The 23996-nt window shown below is 51.2% G+C and overlaps 2 protein-coding genes and 1 long non-coding RNA gene across 5 annotated transcripts; 2 read left to right on the top strand and 1 right to left on the bottom strand.

The window, feature by feature from the left end:
- ZNF623 (zinc finger protein 623) lies at positions 685-10495 on the bottom strand. Its single transcript, XM_018058682.1, has 2 exons — positions 10364-10495; positions 685-3442 (listed from the first exon to the last, which is right to left on the bottom strand). The coding sequence occupies exon 2, from the start codon at positions 3352-3354 to the stop codon at positions 1870-1872; it is 1485 nt and encodes a 494-aa protein (XP_017914171.1). The 5' UTR covers positions 3355-3442; positions 10364-10495; the 3' UTR covers positions 685-1869.
- Positions 16530-17075, top strand: LOC106502822. The gene is made up of 3 exons (XR_001296475.2): positions 16530-16665; positions 16763-16980; positions 17063-17075. It is a non-coding gene; the product is annotated as an uncharacterized LOC106502822 (long non-coding RNA).
- Positions 17469-23996, top strand: LOC102183805 (oocyte zinc finger protein XlCOF2). Of its 3 annotated transcripts, none has more exons than XM_018058687.1 (4): positions 17469-17858; positions 18229-18355; positions 18748-18861; positions 20518-23996. In XM_018058687.1, exons 2-4 carry the CDS (start codon positions 18322-18324, stop codon positions 21222-21224), a joined length of 855 nt encoding a protein of 284 aa, XP_017914176.1. In that variant the 5' UTR covers positions 17469-17858; positions 18229-18321; the 3' UTR covers positions 21225-23996. The 3 variants fall into 3 exon arrangements, with proteins under 3 accessions (XP_017914176.1, XP_017914177.1, XP_017914178.1); XM_018058688.1 differs by having other exon boundaries at positions 18229-18404; XM_018058689.1 differs by lacking the exon at positions 18229-18355.

Below are 23996 nucleotides of genomic sequence, written 5' to 3'. Positions count from 1 at the left end.
GTGATATAACTCACCTGCTTTAGATCAGAGAGAGATCCTCCAGGCCTCCTGTTTCTCCAGAGTCTCTCCCAGACCACCCTCTTCTCTAGGTGACAAGTGTCTACTTGTCCAGTTCACTGTCACCTCCTCCATGAAGCCGCCTTACATCTCCACACCAAAGTAACTGCCTCCTGACCTATACCCCTGCACAATTGGAAACATACTTCAACTCCAATACTGAACTCAGCCTACCATGACCTTTCTGCCTGCCCCATCAGACTATGGATGACTTCAGGACAGATGGTGTCTCATTCACCTTGGTTTCCAAGTATTTAGCACTGGTCCTTTTGAACAATACATTTTCAGATCAGTGACACAGTGAGCTGGAGAACAGGGAGAGGGGGAAGAAGTTGGGTTCAACCATGGAATTAAGACAGAAGAAAGTCATGAAGTGTATCAGGACTGTGTGCCCTCTGAGTGAATAAGAGATATACAGAACACTAGGTGAAGATGCAGGGAAGGCAATGGCACCCCACTCCAGTACTCTTGCCTGGAAAATCCCATGGATGGAGGAGCCTGGTAGGCTGCAGTCCATGGGGTCGCAAAGAGTCAGACACGACTGAGCGACTTCACTTTCACTTTTCACTTTCATGCATTGGAGAAGGCAATGGCAACCCACTCCAGTGTTCTTGCCTGGAGAATCCCAGGGTCGGGGGAGCCTGGTGGGCTGCCGTCTATGGGGTCGCACAGAGTCGGACACGACTGAAGCGACTTAGCAGCAGCAGCAGCAGGTGAAGATGAGCTCTGCCCCGCAGCCCCCCAAGCGAGTGGACAGTCATTCACAGACAAACTCTAAAGGCAAAACATACAAGAGGCCAGTCTCACTCTGGCTACTGCCTGCAAGTGTCGAATGCATTATGAACAGAGATGTCAGCAGGGCGAAGAGGAGGTATTTCCAGTAGACCAGCAGACTACACTGTCAGAAAACAAAAAAGCAATGACAAAAAAAATTTTTTTTAATGTTTTAAATAACAGTGTAGAGAGGACAAAGCAAGAGAGGTGCGAAGTGCACACTTGGCTGTGCTTTTTCTTGCCCTGCTCCAGATACCAGGGACACACAAATCATGAGATACACTCATGGTCCTTAACAATGAGAGAGCACACACAACAATCAGAGCAAGAACAGTAATGAGGCGAATGGCCACCGAGGATCAGAAGCAGCAGAGGGGTAGCGGGCTGAGCCCAACACGCAGCTTGGGATGGGTCTTGACTCGTGATGGGTCATCAGCCAGATGAGAGGAGGCACTTGGGCCTCGGCTGGGAGGCAGGAGCGCCCGGATGAGGGGGCATGTCCAGCAGTTGGTGCTACCTCTGCAACCTGGAGTGAACTGGGGACAGATGAGGCTCCAGGAAGCCTTTGGATGCAAGGCAGGGCGTCCGGAATTTCTCCTAAGGACCACAGGAAAACCAAGTTGTGGTTTTAGGTAAGAAAGTTATCTTTCTCTAGCTTGCCTTTCTGACAGATCAAAAATGGCTGAGGAACACTCTTTTAAAGTTATAAAATTAGATACGTAACTCTGCTTTAAAAGGGATTTAACTCAAGGGTGAATTGTTACTGTGCAGTGGAAGAGAATCTTCTTCCCCTAAGGCCAAGCTCCTCCCTCCCACACCCACAGCTCTCCCATAACTGATCCAGCTCCATGTCAGCTGTCCAACTGTGTGGCTCTCCTGCATGTTCTCCCAACAGAGGACAGCAGGCCCCACTGTGGCCAAGTGAGAGGTGGCAGCCCCGCCCGTCCATGACAGTGGAAAATGCTGACTCCTCCAAAGCCTCACGAGTCAGGGCCCTTGCCACTTGTTTCCAGCATCACTAAGTGAGCCAGAGGATAATTAGAAGTCTGTATGCCCCTCCAGGCCTCCACACGTCTCCCCCAAGTGTACGGCTGTCTGACTCAAGGGAAGGCCCTCCTGGGAAGCCTCCTGACTGCTGTTAAAATCTGGGGGTGGGGTGAACTCTTTCCCATACTGACTACACTCGTAGAGTTTCTCCTCAGTGTGGATCTTCTGGTGCTGAAGGAAGTTTGACCTCTGAATGAAGCCTTTCCCACAATAACTGCACACATAGGGTTTCTCTCCAGTGTGAATAATCTGGTGCAGGAGTAGCTTTGAGCTCTGAATAAAGGCTTTCCCGCAGTCCTTGCACTCGAAGGGCCTGTCCCCAGAGTGGATCTTCTGGTGCTCAGTGAGGTGTGCTTTCTGGAGAAAGGCTTTCCCACACTCCTTGCACTCGTACACCCTCTCCCCGGTGTGGATCTTCTGGTGTCGAATAAGGTAGGAACTCAGGAAAAAGGCCTTCCCGCACTCGTTGCACTCGTAGAGCTTCTCCCCGGTGTGGATCCTCTGGTGTTGCGTGAAGTTGGACGTCTGGCTGAAGCGCTTCCCACACTCGTTGCAGACGTATGGCCGCTCCCCGGTGTGGATGCGCTGGTGCTGGATGAGCTTTGAGCTCCGGATGAAGGCCTTGCCACACTCGTTGCACTCGAAGGGCCGCTCCCCGGTGTGGATCCTCTGGTGCTCAATGAGGTCTGAGCGGTGGCGGAAGGCCTTGCCACAGTCCTGGCACTCATACTGCCTCACCTCTGTGTGGACCTGGAAGTGCCGGATGAGGCTGGAGCTCCGGATGAAGGCCTTGCCGCACTCGTTGCACTCATACGGCCGCTCCCCTGTGTGAATCCTCTGGTGCCGGATGAGCAATGAGCTCTGGCTGAAGCCCTTCCCGCACTCCTTGCACTCAAAGGGCCTCTCACGGGTGTGGACCCGCTGGTGGCGGATCAGGTCTGAGCTGTGACAGAATGCCTTCCCACACTGAGCGCACTTGAAGGGCCTTTCTCCCGTGTGTACTTTCTGATGCTCCATGAGATCCGTGTAGAGAACGAAGTCCTTGCCACACACATTACACACATACAGCCTCTCCTCGCCATGAGCATGGTGATGCTCCACCAGGTGGGAGCTCTGGCTGAAGCCCTTCCCACACTCATCACACCTGTGAGCTTTCTCCCCAGCATGAGAAGCCTGATGTCTGGCCAGGCCCGGGTTGAACGGGAAGCTGCCACAGGCCTCGTGCTGGGGGGCCTCCCCCTCGATCAACTCTCTCTGAAGCAGGAGGAGGTCTGGGCTCAGGAGAGGGCTCCCCTCAGACTTACTCCCCGCCTGTGCTCCCTCTGCCGTTTGTATCTTCCAGTGGGTGACTGTCACCTGCTGGAAACCCCCTTCCTGCGAGGTGCAGCTCCGCAGGCTCTGTGCATCCAGGTTTCCTAAAAGCCTCCCGAGTCTGGGGTCAGGGCCCCTCCCAGACGTGGGGGCTGTGAGCTCCATCACTGGGAGGGTTTCAGACACTGCCTTCTGCAGGTTCCCACGCCCAGAAACCCAGGCTCCGAGTCCCCTTCTGGTCACCAGTCAGCACCTGAAATAAAGCAGAATAAGATCATCTTTCCCCTTCATTACGAGATGGGAATCTGCTGGAGCAGATGGGGTGAACTGTGCACCTGGAGCAGCACTCAGCACAGCGCTCGGCTCAGCCCACTGGCCTCTCCACTGGTGTAGGGGGCTCCACCACCAACACCAGTTTCAGGGGACAGATGAGCTGATGGGCAGGGATGGGTCTGAACTCCACATAAAGTCAAGACATGTTTTCTAAGAAACACAGGAAGACTGCTCCAACCCCCACTCAGCCACCTTCTGCCCAGCTGAGACGCTGGATGGGTGAGACTCACACGAGCTCTGGCCTGTTAACCCTGCTCCCCTGCCCTCTCCTTCCTCCACCACGTGTGCCCTCTAGCCCTCCCCTCGAGGCAGAGCTCAACCTGCTTCCTGATGGGTGTCTCTGCTCCTGCCAGAGCTCTCACATTTATAACCACCTGCCCGACGGGCCCTGGGGGCTGCCAGCAGCTCCCACACCTCACTAACTCTCCCGTGAGACCATCTCCTGACTTCTCTCAAGAGTCCAACAGCACTCCCCACCCCAGGGATGATGGCCTTGTGGCTTCTTCCAATGAGAAAACAGAAGCAGTGAGATGAGGACACCCACTTTCTCCCACATTTACCACGCTACCAGTGTTGGTGCCCACACCACGCCCGCCCTCTGTACTGGGTTAAATGTCCTCCATGGAATCAGAGGTAAACATGTCCACCTGTGCACCCTGCGCCTGCCCAGCAGCAGAGTCTGGGGTGGGAATCATCACCACAGCACTATGCAGTCACCAGAACATCCATCAGCAGAAGAGAGGGCCAACTGAAGTGTCCTCCAGCAAGGAGGGCAGCCATGCACCAGAGCACAGGTGGACCTCCTGGGGTGACACCGAGCCCAGGAGCTCAGTGTGTGATCCTACTTCCGTGGAGGTCAGACCCAGACAAAGCTGGCCATGGTGGAAAATTCTAGTCACGGATGGTCTTTAGGAAGAAGATGGTGCTTGTGAGTGCAGGGGGGCCACACTGCAGAGGTGTGTCTGCCATGGAAAAACCTGTGCTTAGGGAACCTCACACCATTTCTGGGACGTGCCTTCAGCTCTGGAATTCTTGCCCCAGCAGAAAATTTCTCCTTCAGCAAGAATTTGCTGAGGGGACGCCCTCTCTACTGCCAGCCCTCTGCCACAACCCATCTGCCATCTCACAGGGCAGCAGGTCAGAGACCAGCCTGGCCTGAGTGACCCCCTGCAAAGGGTTGCACACAATGTCAACCAGGCTCAGGAAATCTTTAGAAGCTTGGGAAAACTTTGTCTCCACCTCACTCAGGTTGTTGGCAGAACGTGGTTCCCTGTGGTCATGGAACGGCCCCTTGGGAGCACCGGCACCTTCCAGGCAGGAGCAGCTCAGACGCCCTCTCCTTTTCTTCTGCAACCAGCTGCACAAACCCTGCTTTCCAAGGGTTCCTGATGAGTCCCGCCTCTTGTCAAATGACCAAAAAGAGCCCTCCCTTGTGTCAGGAGGAGTGCAGAACCCTGCCTGTCATACCCCAGTGGGGTCCTGGCCCATGACAGAGCCCAGAGTGCCCCAGTCTCCATGTGGGGCAACTCTGAAGGGTCGTCTAGCCCCCTGCTGCCCCATCCCACCTTGCTCATAGGTGCTCCCCCAAGTGCTCCCTCCCCAGCTGAGCCCAGTTCCCAGGAGCTCCCCCCAAGATGACCCCACAGGACCACTTCTCTCCCCAAATCTGCACCACTGGGAAGCAGACCAACTGCTGTGCAGCCTCACAGAGATGCCCCCAAATCCCCGAGGGCAAGGATGTGCCCCTGAGGACAGAGCCAGTGGTGGGGAGCTGCTGAGGGCAGGAGGGCTCCCCAGGTTCCTCCCAACAGGCTGCTTTCCTTCTCGAGTGACAGCCTGCATCTAGTGCACAGCCTCCCTGGACTCCTCTGCCCACCTTTCTAACCATACCATTCCCATCACCCAGAGGCCCCCCTCTAAGGTGAACTGTCTCTTATTATAATTCTGCAGTGTTCAATTTCATTTCAATGGAATCATATGGTTGTGTCTGCTTTTTATTCAATAGGCACCCACATTTTTAAAGAGCTAGAATTCACACATCATAAAATCCACCATTTTAAAGCACACATTTCAGTGCTTCTTAGCATATTACTAAGGTTGTAGAACCTTCCACACTAATTTGAGCAACGTCAAGACACCCCCCCCCCCCACCCCAGGTGTCTGCTGACGCTGAGCACCACACCGGGAGGCCACCTGTGTTGCATGGACTTCAGCTCAGCGCAGGCAGCCTTCACTGCATGAACACAATGCCGTGTCCTTTCCACAATTCTGCCCTTCACCCCAAGGGGCTGGCAGCTCAGAGCTGGGCACAGTCCTGTGCCTGTCTTCTGGCCAACAGAGGTCCTCGTTCCCGCTGAGCCTTGGGACTCCTTCGTTTCAGTGGCTACAGCTCAGGCCACCCTTGGAGACTCCTGGGAACTGCTGACGCTGTGGATCAGTGACTGCCTGTGCTCAGGGCTCCTCCCCTTCTTGAGTGGACACATTCATGTGGTCATCTGCTCTTGCTGGGGGAGGAGGCAGCATCTGGGGAGGCTGAAACCTGTTGAGTTTAGACTGTGGCTGTGTGGACACACAGTGGTGCAGAGAGAAGGCCACAGGCCAGGGATCCTGGCTCCAGCTGGAGGCAGCAACTGAGCACAGCCTAGCGTGGGGGCCAGAGGGCCAGCTGGTCAGCTACGGCAGACATGAGGCTGCCCAGTGTCCCTACTTCGAGTGACAGAAAATCCCTCCAGAAATTTCAGTGGACAAAGAGTCAGCAGTGAACCATCACATTTCCTGAAGTCCCTTGATGTCAGGGGTGACCTATGACTGATTCCAGCATGCCACCCTCTCGCCCAACCCCTGGGACATGCACGAGGCCACACTGCAGGCTCCTGGGGGACAGGACCCTCCCTCTGCCTCTGAGATGGGATACCAGAAACCAAGTTTCCTGTTGGGAACACTCGTTTTGAATCTCTGTTACAGCAAGAGGAACCCATGCTTAGATAATGCTGTTAGACAACCTGACTATTCAGATGCAACACTCCCTGTGATGATGAAGACACTGAGCCAATAGCTGACAGTAAGAGTGAGAAGCTGCAAGTCTACTCGAGGCGTTTCTCTCCATGTGAGGTTTGCAACACAGCTTCCTGGAGCAGTGGCCCTCTTGGGCACCCTGTGACACAGCATTTCTGACCACTGCCCGGTGACATTCACTGACACTGTTCTTCTGAGTTAAAGGCCCACTAACTTGATTTAAATATTTTTCCTGCTTACAGAAATTACTTTAGTTATTTTTTCAAGGCATAAGGGTAAACTATGCTAGTTGAGAAAAACTTTGGCTAAAATTATTCTTAACCCCAGTACTCAGATTACACATTGACGTTTTCCTCTAGTGTTTTTTTCTGCACCAATGTATTATGAAATGAGGCCCACACTCCTCAGTCTCATATCCTATTTTACTTCACTTTTATACTGTCCATTCTGAGCAATTACAGACATAAGACCCACACTGTAAGAACACTTCAAGTGGTAAACAAAAACAAGGATAATCCCCAACAATCCCAGAGACCAATGCAAGCTGTTCAGTTTATACACATTCATCCAGGCTTTGGCTTAAACAAAAATGACACATTTACTTCCTTGCATGCCATCTGTAGGTATAAACACGGGGTCACATATACCTGCCCATCTGTACACCCTCCCCTGACTTCTAACACGTTCCCCGCATCCTTCAAGTTCATTCATACGGGGCCCTGGCGCTCTGAGGCCCCACTATGCTTCAGATGCTGGAGGTGCCCCTGGTGTCATGAGGAACGACATTCCCTGAAGTACTCAGCCCACGTCCCTCCTCCAGACTAGGGGAAGGAGTTAGCCGAATGAAAGGTCTGGGAGAATAACTAGGCACATAGCACCCAGCCTCGTCCACTGGGACACAGGTCCTGCTGCTCTGGGCCAGGAGTGCAGTGCTGCGGAGAGGCTGCAGCGATCCAGCGCCTCCTGTGGGCAGGCAGGACACAGCCTAACCGGCACTTGGCCTAGAGGTCCAGCATCAGTCCAACCAAGGCTTGGACAAGTAGCGAGCTGAACTTTTGCTCTTCATGGGCCTCACTGGTGCAGATTTAGGAGGGCAGGAGGGGTGCTACTGATGCGTGACCCTCAACCCCAAATAGGCACTGCTGAACTGGCCTGCACAGTCTCAGGCACAGCTCCAAACCTTGCGAGGCAGCCATGACCTCGATTATTTACTCTATTTTACAGAGACTGAGAAAGTCAATTACCCAAGGCTGCTAAGCCAGTCAGTGGCAGAGCTTAGGTTCAGAGTCAGGCCTGTCTGCCTCCAGAGTCCATTCTCAAAGATGTTTTTCCCTCCCCAAGTGTGATGTTGTTGTTACAGGGTATTTTGCTTAGAGCAGCTGGGATTGGTATTCTACAAGTAAGCTTATATTTTAAATCTTTTTTTTTTTTTTTAAATCCCAAAACAGGGAGTATATTCGGTTTTTTGTTTTGGAGGTGATATTTCCTGATTTTTTTTGTTGTTGTTTAAAAGGACTGTTATACCACCTGAAAACAGGCTTGTGTCTATTTATAAGAATATAGCTTTAAAATGTGTGCCTTTGGGACTTCCCTGGTGGTCCAGTGGATAAGACTCCAAGCTCCCAGTGCAAGGAGTCCAGGGTTTGATCCCTGGTCCAGGGAACTAGATCTCACATGCCACAACTAAGAGTTCACGTGCTGAAACTAGAGATCCTACGTGCCACAACTAGGACTTGGCACAGCCAAATAAATAAACATTTTAAATAAATAAATAAATAAAATGTGTGCCGTTTCGTGATTTTCATAATTTTAACTTTTCAGGAAGTTTTTAAAATTAAATATACCTTGCTTCGAATAAACATTTATCTGAATATCAGCAATTTTTCAGTTTCTCCTAATACCTTTTTTCCCCTGTGAATTCAAATAAAGTTAAATTGATAGTTTTTCATTTAAAAAACCTGAATGAAGCAAACGAAGTAAAAATATATCACACTGCTGGTTCCATAATGTCTGGAGCTAACATGGCCCTCCCTTCTGTTAGAACTTCCTAGACAAAATATAACACGATATTGTTGATGTTGAGATGGGGAGAGCCTCAGAGCTGGGAGTGAAGCCTATAAGCCGCCAGAGTGGCTCTGAGACGGGAGGGGGCAGTGCCCACTGCAGGGGGCGGGAAGCTGTTTGCGCACGCGCACTAGTAAAGGGGTGTTAAAGCCTTGGGCTGGCAAGTTACCAGCTTTGCTGTCTGCCGCTTACAGTCTAAAGAAAGGAAGCAGGTAGGTGTGCAGAGCTCCACCCTTGGGAGCAGCAGAAAAAGGATAGTAAAAGGGCACCCAAGGAAGACAAGGACTAGAGCTGCAGGAGAATCTGCACCCCCGTGCGGCCCCACGGCCGCCAGTGTCACCAACCTGCACTGGTGCCACCACAGACACGGCAGGGACCAAGTGCCCGGCACGTGCTTTTCTTATTTCCTGTGTTCGACACACAATCATCCATGAGGTTCGGGGAGGTGACTGGCTTACAGCTGAGCCAGCTGCTAGCTGCGGTCTCCTCCCCCCACCACCCCACAGCCATCTGAGTTTTGCTCCCAGGGCTCTGCCCAGATGTCAATGGTCTTCGCCTTTCCTGAGCAGTTCAGTGTCCTTTCACCGGTCATATTCCACAACCCGAGGCAGCACTAGACGTGCCTGACAGCTCCCTGAACTGCTTCAAGGCCCTGCCCTATTATGGGTCAGCTGCTTCTCTGAGAACCTCTTCCATTACCAGCTTGTGAACGCGGTCTGGGCTTTCTCAGCTCTGCCGTGCAAGCCTTACCATCCCTAAGGCCTTTGCAGGAGAAATCCATCCCCATCTCTCCAGGAGATACTGGAGCTACGAAGTTAGGCTTGTGAAAAGACATAGCAACCTCGCCCCGCACCGCCCCATTTCTCTGGTATCTTCCACATGAGTGATGCTGTAGCTATTGGCATTATTAAGATACCGTTATTGTTACATCTAACGAAAGTCCCACCTCCGTGGACGGGACCAAGACCTGTCATTCACTGGGACTGGAGCTCAGGGGAAAGACGTGCTCCAGAGAGGGCACTGCGGCCTGATTAAGAGCATGAGCTCTATAGACAAACAGCCCGAGTTCAAACGGGCCTCCAGCTAACACTCCCGGGAACACAGAGAGGCATGCTACTCAGGCCCTGAGGCTCTCATGACTACGATGCAGCCACTGCATGAGGGGTAAGACGTCCAGAGCACCAGCAGAGTCGGCCTCCAGGACTGATACGACTCGAGAAAAGGACGGCGCCGCCCATCATCTGGAGGAGATTCTCTTTTTTACCTCTACCCCGCCAGGGCAGCGGTGCCGGCTCTGCTCCTCCTCCAGCACAGGCAGGCTCGAGGCGCCGGTCACTCTCCCAGCATCATCTGGAGAGCTCCCTCGGGCTCCAGGGAGAGGCCGCTGGCTTGCAACAAAAGAGCAGCACTACCCGCACCGTGCCCCTCACCTACCCCCAGGCCACCCCAGAGCAGGCAGTGGGCTTGAGAGCCGCGACACAGACGCTGAAGCTGGGGGCTCTACGCCTGGGGTGTGTGGCCCCTGGAGCCAGGGAAAGGAACCAAGAGAGTGGGATTTACCCACACGTTCCCTGGGGAGAGAAGCTGCGGGACCCGAGCCGGACTGCAGTCCGGCGGGGGCGGCCGTGACGGCTGCTGGGAGCCGGGCTCACCGAGCCCGAGGCTCCGGGACCCCCGTGCGAGGCCGGCCGCACTCAGCCCGCCCGTCCACCCGACCGGAGGACCCTGCTGACCCGCTCGGGGCCCGGAACACGCCACTCACCCGGCGCCCAACGGCGAGAGGACGCCGGCGCCCCGCACGCGGACTGCCAGCCGCCCGCCCCGCAGACCGGCCGACAAAGCCTGCACAGGAGCCCGCACGCCGCGGCCGGAAATCGGCCGAAGGGCCCGCCCGGAGAGCTTCCGGTGCCGCTCTAGGCGTTCCGGGGCCGGCCGGCCTCTCTGTGGTGCACACTTCCGGTCGGGTGCAGCTGGCATCGCCTGAGTTCAGGGGCAGGCGAGACTTCACCTCCCGCGTCTCCGCAGCTCTGAGCGCCGCCTGTCCCCCAAGAGTTAATTGGCTTCCAGTTAGCTGTAAATCCCGACATTAAAAACGTCGGCAGGCGGAGCTCCCTGCGCCTATCGCCCCGGCGCCCCAGAGCGTGCGCCCGCCCTCCACCTGCGGGCTTGGTCGGAGCGCCGCCCCTCTGAGAGGCGAGGTCTGGCGTAGCGCGGCCACCGAGGGCTTTCTCCTGCTTCCCGCAGCGGGCAGCGATTCCCGAGACTTCCCGCGTCTTCCCTTCCCTCTTCAGCCACGAGGAGTGCCCTCTGACTTAGTCCTTTTACGGTCCAGGGACTAACGCTGGAGAAGCCAGGTCACTTGAGGTCACACAGCTAGTGAGTGGCCAGGCCGATCGCCTCTAGGGCCACGCTCCTGCCCCGGCTATGTTGTTGGTCCTGTGGGCGCAAGGACGGCCTCTGGGGACAGTCGTGGGAAATGCCATCTATCCCACCCCCTCCACCCCCACCCCACCTCCCGGGTGGAACAGCAGGCATCCAATTAACCATCAACTGGAGCTGGGGAACAGCAGCATTCACAAGCATCAGCTCTGTCGGAGTAAGATGCCAGGAGCAAGCAAGGGAGTCATCACAACAATAAGCCGTGCCAGAGAGGGGCCCTGGGCCCTGTGGAACTGCTCCTGACCAGTTCCCCCCCCCCCGCCCCCGCCACACACACACCCCTCTGCACAACAGGGAAAGCTTCTTGGAGGAGGGGGGTCTTTTATGGAGGCCTGAGAGGATCGTTTCTTAACAAAACATGGACAAGATCTGTATGCTGCAAGTTAAAAGATGCTGGTGAAACAGATCAAAGAAGAGTTACATAAATGGAAGAGAAATAAATATGTTCATGGATTGGAAGACTCAATATAGTAGAAATGTTAATTCTCTGTAAGTTAATCTAAAGGTCTAATGCAATTCCTATCAAAATTCCAGAAAGATTTTTAGTAGACATAGATAAGCTTATTCTAAAGTGTATATGTACAGGCTATGCCCTAGAATAGCTTAAAACATTATTGAAGAATAAAATGGGAGGACTACCACCTAATATTAAGATCTATAATACTGCTTCTGTAATCATGACAGTGTGGCTTTGGTGGGGGGACAGATACCTAGGTATCTAGGTATCTGGAGCAGAATAAAGAACCAGGCACAGAGCCACACCAATATATCCAGCGGACTTTTAACAAAAGTGCAAAAGCAATTCGATGGGGATTTCAGTTCTTAATAATGTATCAGTGTTGGCTCATCAATTGTTAAAAAAATATAAAATAGTTAACCTTGGAATTTTTTTGTTAAACTTTTGTCAATATTAATAAACAACAGTCCCTCTCAAATAGCTATTAATGGTGCAAAGTTCAGACATTTCATTTTCTCCTTAGGACCAAGATTTGCTCTCTATTTGAGAATCATGCTCTGTTTTGCTTAACTCTTCTGATTCTTCCTGGTAGCTCAGACGGTAAAGCATCTACCTACAATGTGGGAGACTCGGATTCGATCCCTGGGTCAGGAAGATCCCCTGGAAAAGTAAATGGCAACCCACTCCAGTATTCTTGCCTGGACTGAGGATCCTGGTAGGCTTCATTCCATGGGGTCACAAAGAGTCGGACACGACTGAGCGATTTCACTTTCACTTTCTGATTCTTCTAGAATCTAACCTAATCTACTTTCTTTGAAGTGCTTAGCATCCCCATCACAAGTCCAAGGGCAGCTGCAAGGTCAAATATGATAAGTTTTCCCAAGATGTTTCATCTTTGGGTAGATCCAAAAAGTCTTGCATGTGATCTTTTAATTGTTCCAGAGAATGTCTTTGTGATCACGCTTGAGGTCAGGTCTCCCAGTAACGTGACATAGAGCACAAAAAATACTTCTAAATTTTTGGCCAAAATTCTGGCTTCTACACACCTTTAACTTCTCTAATCATGTCAGTGCCAGTAGTATCTACTTGCCCTTGCTGCTACTACTGCTAAGTCACTTCAGTCGTGTCCGACCCTGTGCGACCCCATAGACGGCAGCCCACCAGGCTCCCCCGTCCCTGGGATTCTCCAGGCAAGAACACCGGAGTGGGTTGCCATTTCCTTCTCCAATCCATGAAAGTGAAAAGTGAAAGTGAAGTCACTCAGTCGTGTCCAACTCTTGGCGACCCCATGGACTGCAGCCTACCAGGCTCCTCCATCCATGGGATTTTCCATTGCGTTCTCCGGTAAACAGGACACTACTTGCCCTTGGTAATTTTTAAAATCAATGCCTAAAATGGTAAGGTGTTTTTTCCCCCAGTCATTTCCTTAAGTCAAATGAATGTTTCATCTAGACTTACATACATACAAATTCAAGAGAAGTATGAATCAATACTATAAAATGTTCCTCAGCTACAACTGCAAGTACTGCACTGGTTCCTGAGTATTCCCGGAGTTACAGATTGGAACAGGAAGAAAAGCAAGAAAGATCTGACCCATTAGTTCCTTTACCTTTTCTCATACTGAATGCCTCCACTGCTCAATTTGCCCTGCAACCCACAGATCTTGTGGTCTTCAAAAAATTCTGTTAAAGGGATGAAATGACAAGCTGCAGACTGGGAGAGAATATTTGCAAATCACATATCTGACAATTTGTATCTGGAATATATGAGGAATTCACTAAGCCATAAGAAAATGAAAATTTTAATTAGAACATGGATTTGAACAGAAACGTCATCAAAAAACAATATACAGATAACAAAAAAAAACACATGAAAAGATATTCAACATCTTTAGTGATAAGGGAAACTGCAAGTTAAATTCATAATGGGATATCTATCAGAATGCATCTCTCAGAATGGCTAAAATTAAAATAGTGACAACACCTAAATTCGAGTAAAGGAGTGCATCACTCCTGCCGTGCTGGTGGGAATATAAAAAAGAATTCTGGAAAAGAGTTAGGTAGTTTCTTGCAAAGTTAAACATAAACTTGTCACATGACCCAGCAATTGCATTTACTGAGTATCTATCCTACAAAAATAAAAATGTACGTTCACAGTAAGATCTTCATCTAAATATTTATAGCAGCTTTATTCACAACTGCCAAATGTCCTTCAACAGCTGAATGAACAAACAAACACAGGTCCAGCCTCATGGGGGGAAGAAAAGTCTGCAACCAAAAGGAACACAATTCTAGTGCCACATGGACAAATCCTGAATGGTAAAGCCAATCTTAAAATGTGATGACACCATAGTGATAGAGACCCAGGATGCTCTCCAGGAGTTACAGTCCTAGGGTGATGTGACTATACAGAAGTAGCACAAAGGCATTTCTTTATCACCATGGAGCAATGCTGTGTCCTGATTGTGGTGGCGGTTACAAGACTCCACAGGTGTGACAGAATTTCAAAAAATATACCCCTACTCCCAAGACTGCCGGGAGAAATATCAATAACCTCAGATACACAAATGACACCATCCTTATGGCAGAAACTGAAAAAGAACTAAAGAGTCTCTTGATCAAAGTGAAAGAGGAGAGTGAAAAAGCTGGCTTAAAGTTCAACATTCAGAAAACTAAGATCATGGCATCTGGTCCCATTGATTCATGGCAAATAGATGGGAAAACAGTGGAAACAGTGATAGACTTTATTTGGGGGGGCTCCAAAATCACTGCAGATGGTGACTGCAGCCATGAAATTAAAAGATGCTTACTCCTTGGAAGCAAAGTTATGACCAACCTAGACAGCATATTTGGAGAAGGCAATGGCACCCCACTCCAGTACTCTTGCCTGGAAAATCCCATGGACGGAGGAGCCTGGTAGACTGCAGTCCATGGGGTCGCTAAGAGTCTGACACGACTGAGCGACTTCACTTTCACTTTTCACTTTCACGAGTTGGAGAAGGAAATGGCAACCCACTCCAGTGTTCTTGCCTGGAGAATCCCAGCGACAGGGGAGCCTTGTGGGCTGCTGTCTATGGGGTCGCACAGAGTCAGACACGACTGAAGCGACGCAGCAGCAGCAGCAGTCAAGGCCATAGTTTTTCCAGTGGTCATGTATGGATGTGAGAGTTGGACTATAAAGAAAGCTGAGCGCCAAAGAATTGATGCTTTTGAACTGTGGCGTTGGAGAAGACTCTTGAGACTCCCTTGGACAGCAAGGAGATCCAACCAGTCCATCCTAAAGGAGATCAGTCCTGAATATTCATTGGAAGGACTGATGCTGAAGCTGAAACTCCAATACTCTGGCTACCTGATGTGAAGAACTGACTCACTGGAAAAGACCCTGATGCTGGGAAAGATGGAAGGCGGGAGGAGAAGGGGATGACAAAGGATGAGATGGTTGGATGGTATCACCAACTCAATGGACATGAGTTTGAGTAAACTCCGCGAGTTGGTGATGCACAGGGAGGCCTGCTGTGCTGCAGTCCATGGTGCACTCATGCTGCAAAGAGTGGACGTGACTGAGCGACGGAACTGAGCTGAACTCCCAAAATAAAGAGTGCATGCAAGGCTGATGAAATCAGGTAAGGTCTGTGCATGAATTAATACCATCATCCATTTCCTGGTTTTGATAATGTAAGATGTGTTATTGGGAAACACTGAGTGAAGAGAACATGGGACCTCTCTGTAGTATTTTGCAACTTCCTGTGAGTTTAAAGTTATTTCAAAATAAAAAGCTGAAGTTAAAAAACCAAAACATAAGTTTTCGTTAATGAGTATGAAGTTGTACTATAAAACTTGATAAATGAAAAATGCCAATATCATGACTATGTTTAAAAATACATTTAAAAAAATTATACAGTGAGCCTTCATATACACAGTATTTAGTTTCTACTATTACTGTTTTGCTATATTTCTTTACCATGTGTTTATTCCCTGAATATTCATTGGAAGAACTGATCTTGAAGCTGAAGCTCCAATATGCTGGCCACCTGATACTAAGAGTTGAGTCACTGGAAAACACCCTGATGCTGGGAAAGATTGAAGGCAGGAGGAGAAGGGGGCGACAGAGGATGAGGTGGTTGGATGGCATCAGCGACTCAGTGGACGTGAGTTCGAGCAAACTCCAGGAGATAGTGAAGGACAGAAAAGCCTGGCGTGCTGCAGTCCATGGGGTCAAGAGTCAGATGTGATTTAGCAACTGAACAACAACAACAAATTACTGTTTCGCTATCTTTCTTTATCATGTATTTATTCAGCTGCCTATCTATTCTGTCTACTCATTCATCTTATTTTTAGGTCCATTTCAAAGAAAGTTGCAGGTATTAGTACATTCCACTCCTAATTCACCATGCAAATCACCAACTAGACTTTAATATGTTTACAGGAGACATAGTTTAGGTAAAACTTAGACAGTGAAAACCATGTCTTGCATGTACCCTTGTATGAACTTTGACTTTGACATATGCAGACACTTGTGTTACTCAAACCTGTATATAGATAAGGAGTGTCACCATCACCCCAGAAAAATTTCAAGGCTCTGCATAGCCCATGCCCCCCCTGCCCCCGGACTCTTAGAGACATAACACTTCTCTTAGTATTTTCACCATAGATTGGTTTTCTCTGCTCTTGAATTTTAAAGCTGAAATACTGAAATTTAACTTTTTGCAAATGCAATTATCATTAAATATGCTTATAAAAATAAAATATTTGCAGTTCGAGATTCAATGTCCATCCAATTGCCATGATAAAAAAATCAGTACAGGCAACCAATGTCTAGATCGATAAATATACATGATTGAAAGGAACGTGAATCACTTGATAGTACAAAGTGTGCAAACACTGTGAATGCTATGGGGTGTGTGAGGAGCTCTGAAGCCACAGCCTGCAGCAGGAAGCAGACAGTCTGCATTCCTTTCAGTGCTGAGGCTTTTAAGCCTCTCCTCTCACTCTTCCCTTTGCCCCACGTCTGGACAAGTGGATGAGAAGGCCCGGGTGCTCCCTCCAAGTCCCTGCCTGCAGGTGTGAATACCCTGGCTTACCCTCTGACCACCATCAAACCCCCCTTTGCCTGCTTTTTCAAGCCATTTTCAGCGGGCTGCCTTGTTGCCCGCAGAAAAGCCTCCTCATGTGAGTAGTAAATGTTTTGCTACCTTCTTGGTGTGTGTGTGGCACCGTAAGTCCACATCGCAATCAAATCTGGGGTGGGGTCTATCCGGTCCTGCAGCGTGATTACCATAGAAGAATCAAGAGGAACAATCGTCCTCGCTACTACTAGCTGCGCTTCGTTATGCTGGACCAACTGCCTGAGAAGGATCTAGTCAGTCATCTGTCTCCTCTCACCTGAGCAGCACCTCCGCTGCCTCAAACCTCCTTGTACCTGGAAGCAGGACTTTCCTAACACCGGCTGGTCACAACCACAGACCTTCCTGGTATCTGGACCAGGTACCTCTTTCTTTTACTTTTTCTTTCTTTTCTTTTCCTCCCTCCCTCCCTCCTTTCCTGACAGAGTTGTGCCCTCGCCAAGCCCAGATCCTGGGAGGCAGACGTGCGCGTGTGTGACTAGCAGGCCCTCCGGCACCGGCCAGGCAGTGGAGAAGGTGCGGACCGTCCTAGGATCTGCTGCTGCTGCTGCTAAGTCGCTTCAGTGGTGTCCGACTCTGTCCAACCCCATAGACTGCAGCCCGCCAGGCTCCCCCGTCCCTGGGATTCTCCAGGCAAGTTCGGGAGGGTGCTAAAGTTTGCTCTCCATAGAGTCTCCAGGAGAGCTTACTCAAGTTGACTCCGAAGTACATTCAGACCCATGGAACTAGAACTTCAGCGGCAATGGCCCGTGATCTCTGCGTTCAGCAAGCGTCGCGTGTGTCCCAGGGCCGGAGCCCAAGGAGGCGGGGCGGGGGCGGGGCCTAGGGCTGCAGGGGGCGGGGCCTGTGGAGACAAAGCGGGCCGGGGCCAAGCCGCGAGCTTGGGGAGCGGGTCGGACCAGGAGCTACACCCTCGCCGCAGGCAGGCGGGACAGGGCGTGAGTCGGCTTCTCCGTCTGCCCGCACGAAGCCCACCCAGCTACCCTGCTCTATTATGGTTGACCAGCGCGCCCGGGTGCTCACCTTAACGCAGAGCCTCTGCGTCCTCGCGAGGCCCCTGTCCCGGCCGGCCTGCGAGCTGGAGCCGCTGCAGGGCTGGGGCTGGGTCCGGAGCCCCAGGCCCGCCGCCGTGCCCTGCCTTCTCTCCTGTCTGCAGGCCGCCCTGCCGCCGCCACTGCCCTCGCCGCGGGGAGACGGGGAGCCGGCATGGCGGGCAGCCCCCCGGCCGCCTGGCCCTAGGTGAGCGCGCCTGCCCCCAGGACCTGGGCTGCTTGCCTCCCAGAAGATCTTTCCTCGGAGCCCGCTTCACTTGGGACCCTGAGTCCCAGGTCCTCTCCAGGACGGGGCCTCACAGGGGCTTCCTTTACCCCTCTGCGTTGTTCCCCAGGGCCTTCCGGAGGCTGCGGAGGGACACTCACCAGGAAAGGCGGAACTGAGCAGGGTGGGGTATGGATAGGTTGGGTTGACGGTTGTCATTAGGGGTTCCCTGGCAAGCAGGGTACCTTGAGGTGGAGTCCAGGGGTCCCACATGCTTGCTGGTGAGCCATCTGCCTCCTCCGCCTTGAATCCTGATGTGCTGACCCCATGAGCAGAACCAATGTTGTTTCAGGGCCTCCTGACTTTTGGGGACGTGGCTGTGCACTTCACCCAGGAAGAAGGGGCGTGTCTGGGTGCTGGGCAGAGGACCCTGTATAGAGACGTGATGCTGGAGACTTACAGGAACCTGGTCTCTCTGGGTGAGGTGATTCAGCCGCAGCCCTTCCCTCCTCCCCACCCCCAGCAGAGGTGAGATTCCGGAGGGGCCAGGCTGGCTGTGACTCTGGGACCAGAGGGGGGACATTCTGCTCCCAGGTGACAGGTGGGAGTCTCTGGACCTGTCCCCGGGGCAGGGTCTCTGCCAGCACTTTGCTGCCTGGAGACTAGAGGTGTCCGTGTCTCTCACAGAGGCGGGCCTCTGCTGAGTCCTCATCCCTGCCCTGCTCCCCACCCACCTCAACCTCCTGGGGAGACTCCATGTTTCAGAGCCTGCATCGTAGGGCCAGCTAACCCCCCAGTCCCAGACTGCCTCTGGAGTGGGATGCCAAGCGTGCCCTAGCACTTCACCCATTTTCTCTCTCCTCTCGGGCAGGAGTTCCAGGATCCAAACCAGATCTGATCTCCCAACTGGAGCAAGGAAGGGAGCCCTGGGGCTCAGACCTGCTGGGGGCCCAGGAAGCAGAGCCTGCGGGAGATGCTGGCATGGGTGAGTGAGGGGAGCCACAGGCCTCTGGTTGTTCAGTATTTGCGCTCAGCATACACAGCCAGTGTTGTGAACAGCCAGATAGAAGGACAGTCACACAGTCATAAAGTGCACTTTTGTTGGCTTGTCCCTTGGTGTCCTTACCCAGGTACATGGACACCCATCAGTTGAAAACAGGCAGCCAGTTAGTGGTGAAGGGGTAAAGGCTGTGATTGTTGCCTTTCCCCTTCATTGCAGATTGAGGACAATTTTCTGGGAGTCCAGCACCGTGCCAGATGCTTAACAAATTGTGCCTCATTTTCTCCCCCAACAGCCCCATGGGATGAGCTACCAGTTAGAACCCTCAGTTACAAGGAACTGAGTGAGTGAGTGAGTGAGTGTTGCTCAGTCGTGTCTGACTCTTTGCGACCCCATGAACTGTGTAGCCCACCAGGCTCCTCCATCCATGGGATTTTCCAGGCAAGAATACTGGAGTGGGTTATCATTTCCTTCTCCAGGAGATCTTCCCGACCCAGGGATTGAACCCAGGTCTCCCGCATTGTAGGTAGACACTTTACTGTCTGAGCCACCAAAAACCCAACCAAACCAGCCAGAGCTGGGGGGAGGCTCTTGGCTCAAGTTGTGAAAATTGGGGTTGGTTCTCAGCATCGTGGGTCTCAGGCTCCAAATAAAGCCCTTGGCATAAGTTTGAGATCCAGAACACTTCACATCAGTCAAGCCAGACATCCTGCCTCCCAGAACTGCTGCTGGCCATGGGTAGCAGTGGCCCCTGGTGACCTTGGCACGATCTGGAAGTGTCTGCCCACTTGCCCTTAAACGGGAACTTCTGTTCTCCTCACAGCATCACTTCTGACACCAAATATAGGGAGTTCCTCATACTACCCAGTTCTTCACCTCTCTGCACACCCACTGGGTGTCCTGCAGTCCAGCTCTGACACCTCATCCCTGCACTGGACGCCTGTGGACGTTTGAGCAGCGAGGGCATCATCCTAGAAACCCTTCCTGGGGGTCAGTTCCAGTCCTTTGGGTTTCCTGAGTGTAAAGGCTTAGAGTTTCAGGTATAGATGTGTATTTGGAAGGCAGTAATTTTTGGAAGCAGGCAAAAGAAAGCAGGAAGAGAGAGAGGAGAGAAAAGTTAGTACAGAGCTGCCACTGCCAGCGTGTGGCGCGCCACAGCTCCAGGACCATGACCACTGAGAGGCTGCAGGAGGCATATGGGACTGTCCATCAGATCGAGGGAGGGGGACACTTGTCCTTGGTCCCTGCCCCCAGGGCGGTACCTGTCTGCAGCCTGGGCTGGAAGTGCAGACCTCGGCTAAGACAGAGGCACACGTGCCCCAGAGGATGGTGGAAGGCAGAGCTCTCAGAGCTGTCTGCTGCAGCAGGGCCAGAATCCTGGGGAGGCGGGGGCTTGGTGTAAGGTGCTTGCAGCGTCAGCTACAGACTTCAACTAGAAAAAGGTGGTGAGAAAAAGTTGGGACATATGAGGGGAAGGTCCATGAAGGAGGTGGGCACATGCGCACAGCCAGTGAGCCTGGACTCACCCATGAGACACCTCGTGGAGAAGGCCAGCAGGTGGTTGATACTTGCAGGCACAGAGTGGGGGCCCAGGTGGACCTTCTCAAACAGGGTAACACGTGGGCCCTTTCTCTGTTTCAGATTCCACCCAGGGGTCTTTGTGTAAACATGTGACTGCAAGGGTGAAAATGACTCCAGCTGCAGAGCCTCCAGGAGGAACATCTGGAAGCTTCTTCGGGGGTGAGCCTCCAAAAGCAGTCTGCAAAGAAGCCACTGGGCAGGAGGGCAGGCTAGGGAGCCTGGAGAACTTCCTTATCCAGGAGAGACCATCACATGGAACCTTCTGGACCATCTCCAAAGGAGAAGGGTCCCAGAAAGGCAGTAAATGCGGACCCGAGCTTTTCTGTAGCCGCGAGACAAACGCTAAAGGGCAGACAGCCCACACGTGCGAAACGTGCGCCAAGACCTTCCAATACCTCTCGCGTCTGGTGAGACACTGGGCCACGCACAGCGGCGACGCATGCGGGGAGTGCGGCCGCGCGTTCAGCCAGCTCTCGCACCTGGCGCAGCACCGCAACGCGCAAGCTGGCCAGAAGCTGCACACCTGCGGGCAGTGCGGCCGCGCCTTCACTCGGCTCTCCACGCTGCACCGCCACCAGCGTGTCCACAGTGGCGAGAAGCCTTTTGGGTGCCAGTGGTGCGGGAAGCCCTTCAGTTACAGCACTCTCCTCGCCCAGTACCAGCGGATCCACACCCGAGAGAGGCCGTTCCGGTGCTCAAAGTGCGGGAAGAGTTTCATCTGGAAGTCCAGCTTTCGGACTCATCAGAAATCGCACCGGTGCAGCTAGGCGGCGTGGATCTCTGTAAGCGAAGTAGCCACTGGCAGGGGGAGCTTCGGGCTGGCTGCTGCTGCAAGGAGGGCCCCAGAAGGATGTCCTCAGCACGTGGCGCCGCAGAGCGAGACCAGCACGAGGGACTGGATTGTTTCTTCACCGGAGATCAACGTGTGCATTTCAGGTCCTTCCCACAACAAGGGGTAGCCCAGGCCTGCCTGCCCCAGCCACCACGACCTGGTAGCCTGCTGGATTCAGTGTAGCTGTGAGACGTCTGTGGACAAATTGATGCTTTGAAAGTTACTATTTTCAGGTGCATCCAGATCTTATTTCTGAAATTTACAATGTAGGTCTTTGGTTTATTTGCATCATAGGTGGGTTCTAAATGCCTTTGAAATCCAGATGGGGTACCGAACTTTTGGATAATCAATCTTCCATCACACAGCAGCCCTGAGCACCAGGAGAAGAACATGTAACTCTGGTCATCGTTTGGTCCTGGCTGGTTGTTTTCAGATGCTGATTTGTTGAGCAGGATGTGAGTGTTCCATCTTGGGCAGCTCAGCCCTTGCTGTTGGCCCTGTGGATTTGCTTGCTCAGCTTCACCTTCCTGCATGCCAGCTCTGCTTGAGTCAGGCCATATGAAACATTAAGAGCGTGCATGTCATTTGGACTGTTCTTTTTTCCAGCCAGTTCTTCCATAGAGAATATGTTTGTATAGTGTGAATGTTTTCTATACAATAATAACATTAAAAATTTAAAACACATGGTGGAAATAGAGAAAACAGATATAAAAGAAGACAGTGGTCACAAAACACAGGATATCTATAGGAAGGTTAGTTGGCAAGCACTGCCCAAGCATCAGGGGGCGGGCAGGGGAAGGCTGTGCCTTTGTGACCATCCACTGAACTCTTGGCATTCCTTTCACTGCTTAGAGGCTGAGTGTCACATGTCTAGTGAAACTAAATGTGCTCAGTTATTTTCCTGCAGGCAGAATAAATAACTTAATTACAGAAGCAATACATGATCACTTGAGGAAATGTACAGATATATAAACATAAAGTAAAACATGGGACTTCCGTGACAGTCCAGTGGTTAAGACTCCAGGCTTCCACTGTAGGGGGTATGGGTTTGATCCCTGGTCAGGGAACTAAGATCCCACATTATGTGCAGTGCAGCCGAAATAAAATAGAGAAAAATATAACCGGAAGTTTTATTTTGACTCAAAGGAACCTGGTAAACTGACAATGAAAAAGGGGGATTTGGGTGTTGCCCACAGTGTTTCACCCAGACTATCTAGATTCAAAGCTGTAGCAAAAGAAAACCTTCCTGAACTAAAGGAGTGCCTGGTCTTGACACTGAAAGACCTGACTGTGAGTGAAAGAGAAAACAGAGAACGTTAAGTTTCATGAAATGACTAGACCACAAGCACCCAGGGAAAAGAAGTAGATCACCAACAGGAAAAAATAAGCTTGCCCCAGACTTTAATTAACAAAGACTGCAGCTCTTTCCATATTTATTTCCTTAATGTGTCATCATATTTTATTTACTTGACTGTGCCTCAGGGAGTGTAGGATCTTAGTTCCCCGAGCCCCCTGTAGTGGAAGTCCAGAGTCTTAACCACTGGGCTGCCAGGGAAGTCCTTGAGTCAAATTTTAAAGCTTATTTTCCTTCTTTTCCCTTTACTTCTTTCTTCCCAGGGTGTAATAGCAATAGTTAAATTCAAATTAAGTTCATTAGATGCAAAAAATATGATGGAGTCTTGTCAGAGATAAAGACATGGCTCAGAAACACTGGATGAAACAGGACACAATTAATGAAGAGACGCTGGATGATGTTCCTTTGGGGTGGAGGAGGGACCAGCTTCAGAGCTATGTAATAATTATGTGTTGGAATGGATGGATGGAAGCTTTGAAAGTGCTTTTTCAGAAAATGTACTGATGTGGATGTTGAGTCGTCAAGGGGTGGATTGTAATGAACATATCTTGTTTAAGCCCATCCTGAATCCATCCTCCTTTCTTTTTGTAAAAGTACCTCCCCTTCTGTTTGCAGCACTTCCCAGGATCCATTGTAGGAAGTCACAGTGGTGCTGTCAGTCTGGGTGCCTTGTTTTTCTTTTTCTTGCCCGGTCACTCAGGCCAGAGCTTCGAGTACAATTTTGAGCAAAAGTGGCAAAAGTGAACATTTTTGTTTAATTTCTTACCTTAAGGGGAAAGCTTTTAGTCTTTCATTCATTGAGTTTGACATTGTTGCTCAGTCATTCAGTTGTGCCCAACTCTTTGCAACCCCATGGACTGCAGCACATCAGGCTTCCCTGTCCTTCACCATCTCCCAGAACTTGCTCAAGCTCATGTCCGAGTCGGTGATGCCATCCAACCATCTCATCCTCTGTCGTCCCCTTCTCCTCCTGACTTCAATCTTTCTCAGCATCAGGGTCTTTTCCAATGAGTCGGTTCTTCGCATCAGGTGGCCAAAGTATTGGATTTTCAGCTTCAGCATCAGTCCTTCCAATGAATATTCAGGACTGATTTCCTTTGGGATGTTAAAGGAGTGTGATGTTAGCTGTGGGTTTTTCATAAATGCGCTTGATTAAGTTGAAGTTCTCTTCTGTTCCTGGTTTGTTGAGTATTCTTATCATGAAAGGGTGTTAGACTTTATCAAATGCTTTATCTGCCTCAGCTGAGATCATTTTTATTCTTTGTTCTATGAATGTGCTGTATTTGATTCTTTTTTTTTAATTGAACCATCCCTTGCATTGCAGAAATAAATCTCACTTAGTCATGTGTATAA

The sequence above is a fragment of the Capra hircus genome, chromosome 14 (genome assembly GCF_001704415.2).
Source record: "Capra hircus breed San Clemente chromosome 14, ASM170441v1, whole genome shotgun sequence".
Taxonomy (NCBI): domain Eukaryota; kingdom Metazoa; phylum Chordata; class Mammalia; order Artiodactyla; family Bovidae; genus Capra; species Capra hircus.
Note: the sequence above shows the minus strand (reverse complement) of the source record. Positions and strands in the feature narration are given on the sequence as shown.

Coding starts and splice junctions, on each gene's coding strand:
- LOC102183805 (XM_018058687.1), top strand. CDS start 18,322: ATGCTGGAGACTTACAGGAACCTGGTCTCTCTGG. Junction 18,356..18,747: donor CAGGAACCTGGTCTCTCTGG/GTGAGGTGATTC, acceptor CCTCTCGGGCAG/GAGTTCCAGGATCCAAACCA. Junction 18,862..20,517: donor TGCGGGAGATGCTGGCATGG/GTGAGTGAGGGG, acceptor TCTCTGTTTCAG/ATTCCACCCAGGGGTCTTTG.
- ZNF623 (XM_018058682.1), bottom strand. CDS start 3,354: ATGGAGCTCACAGCCCCCACGTCTGGGAGGGGCCCTGACCCCAGACTC.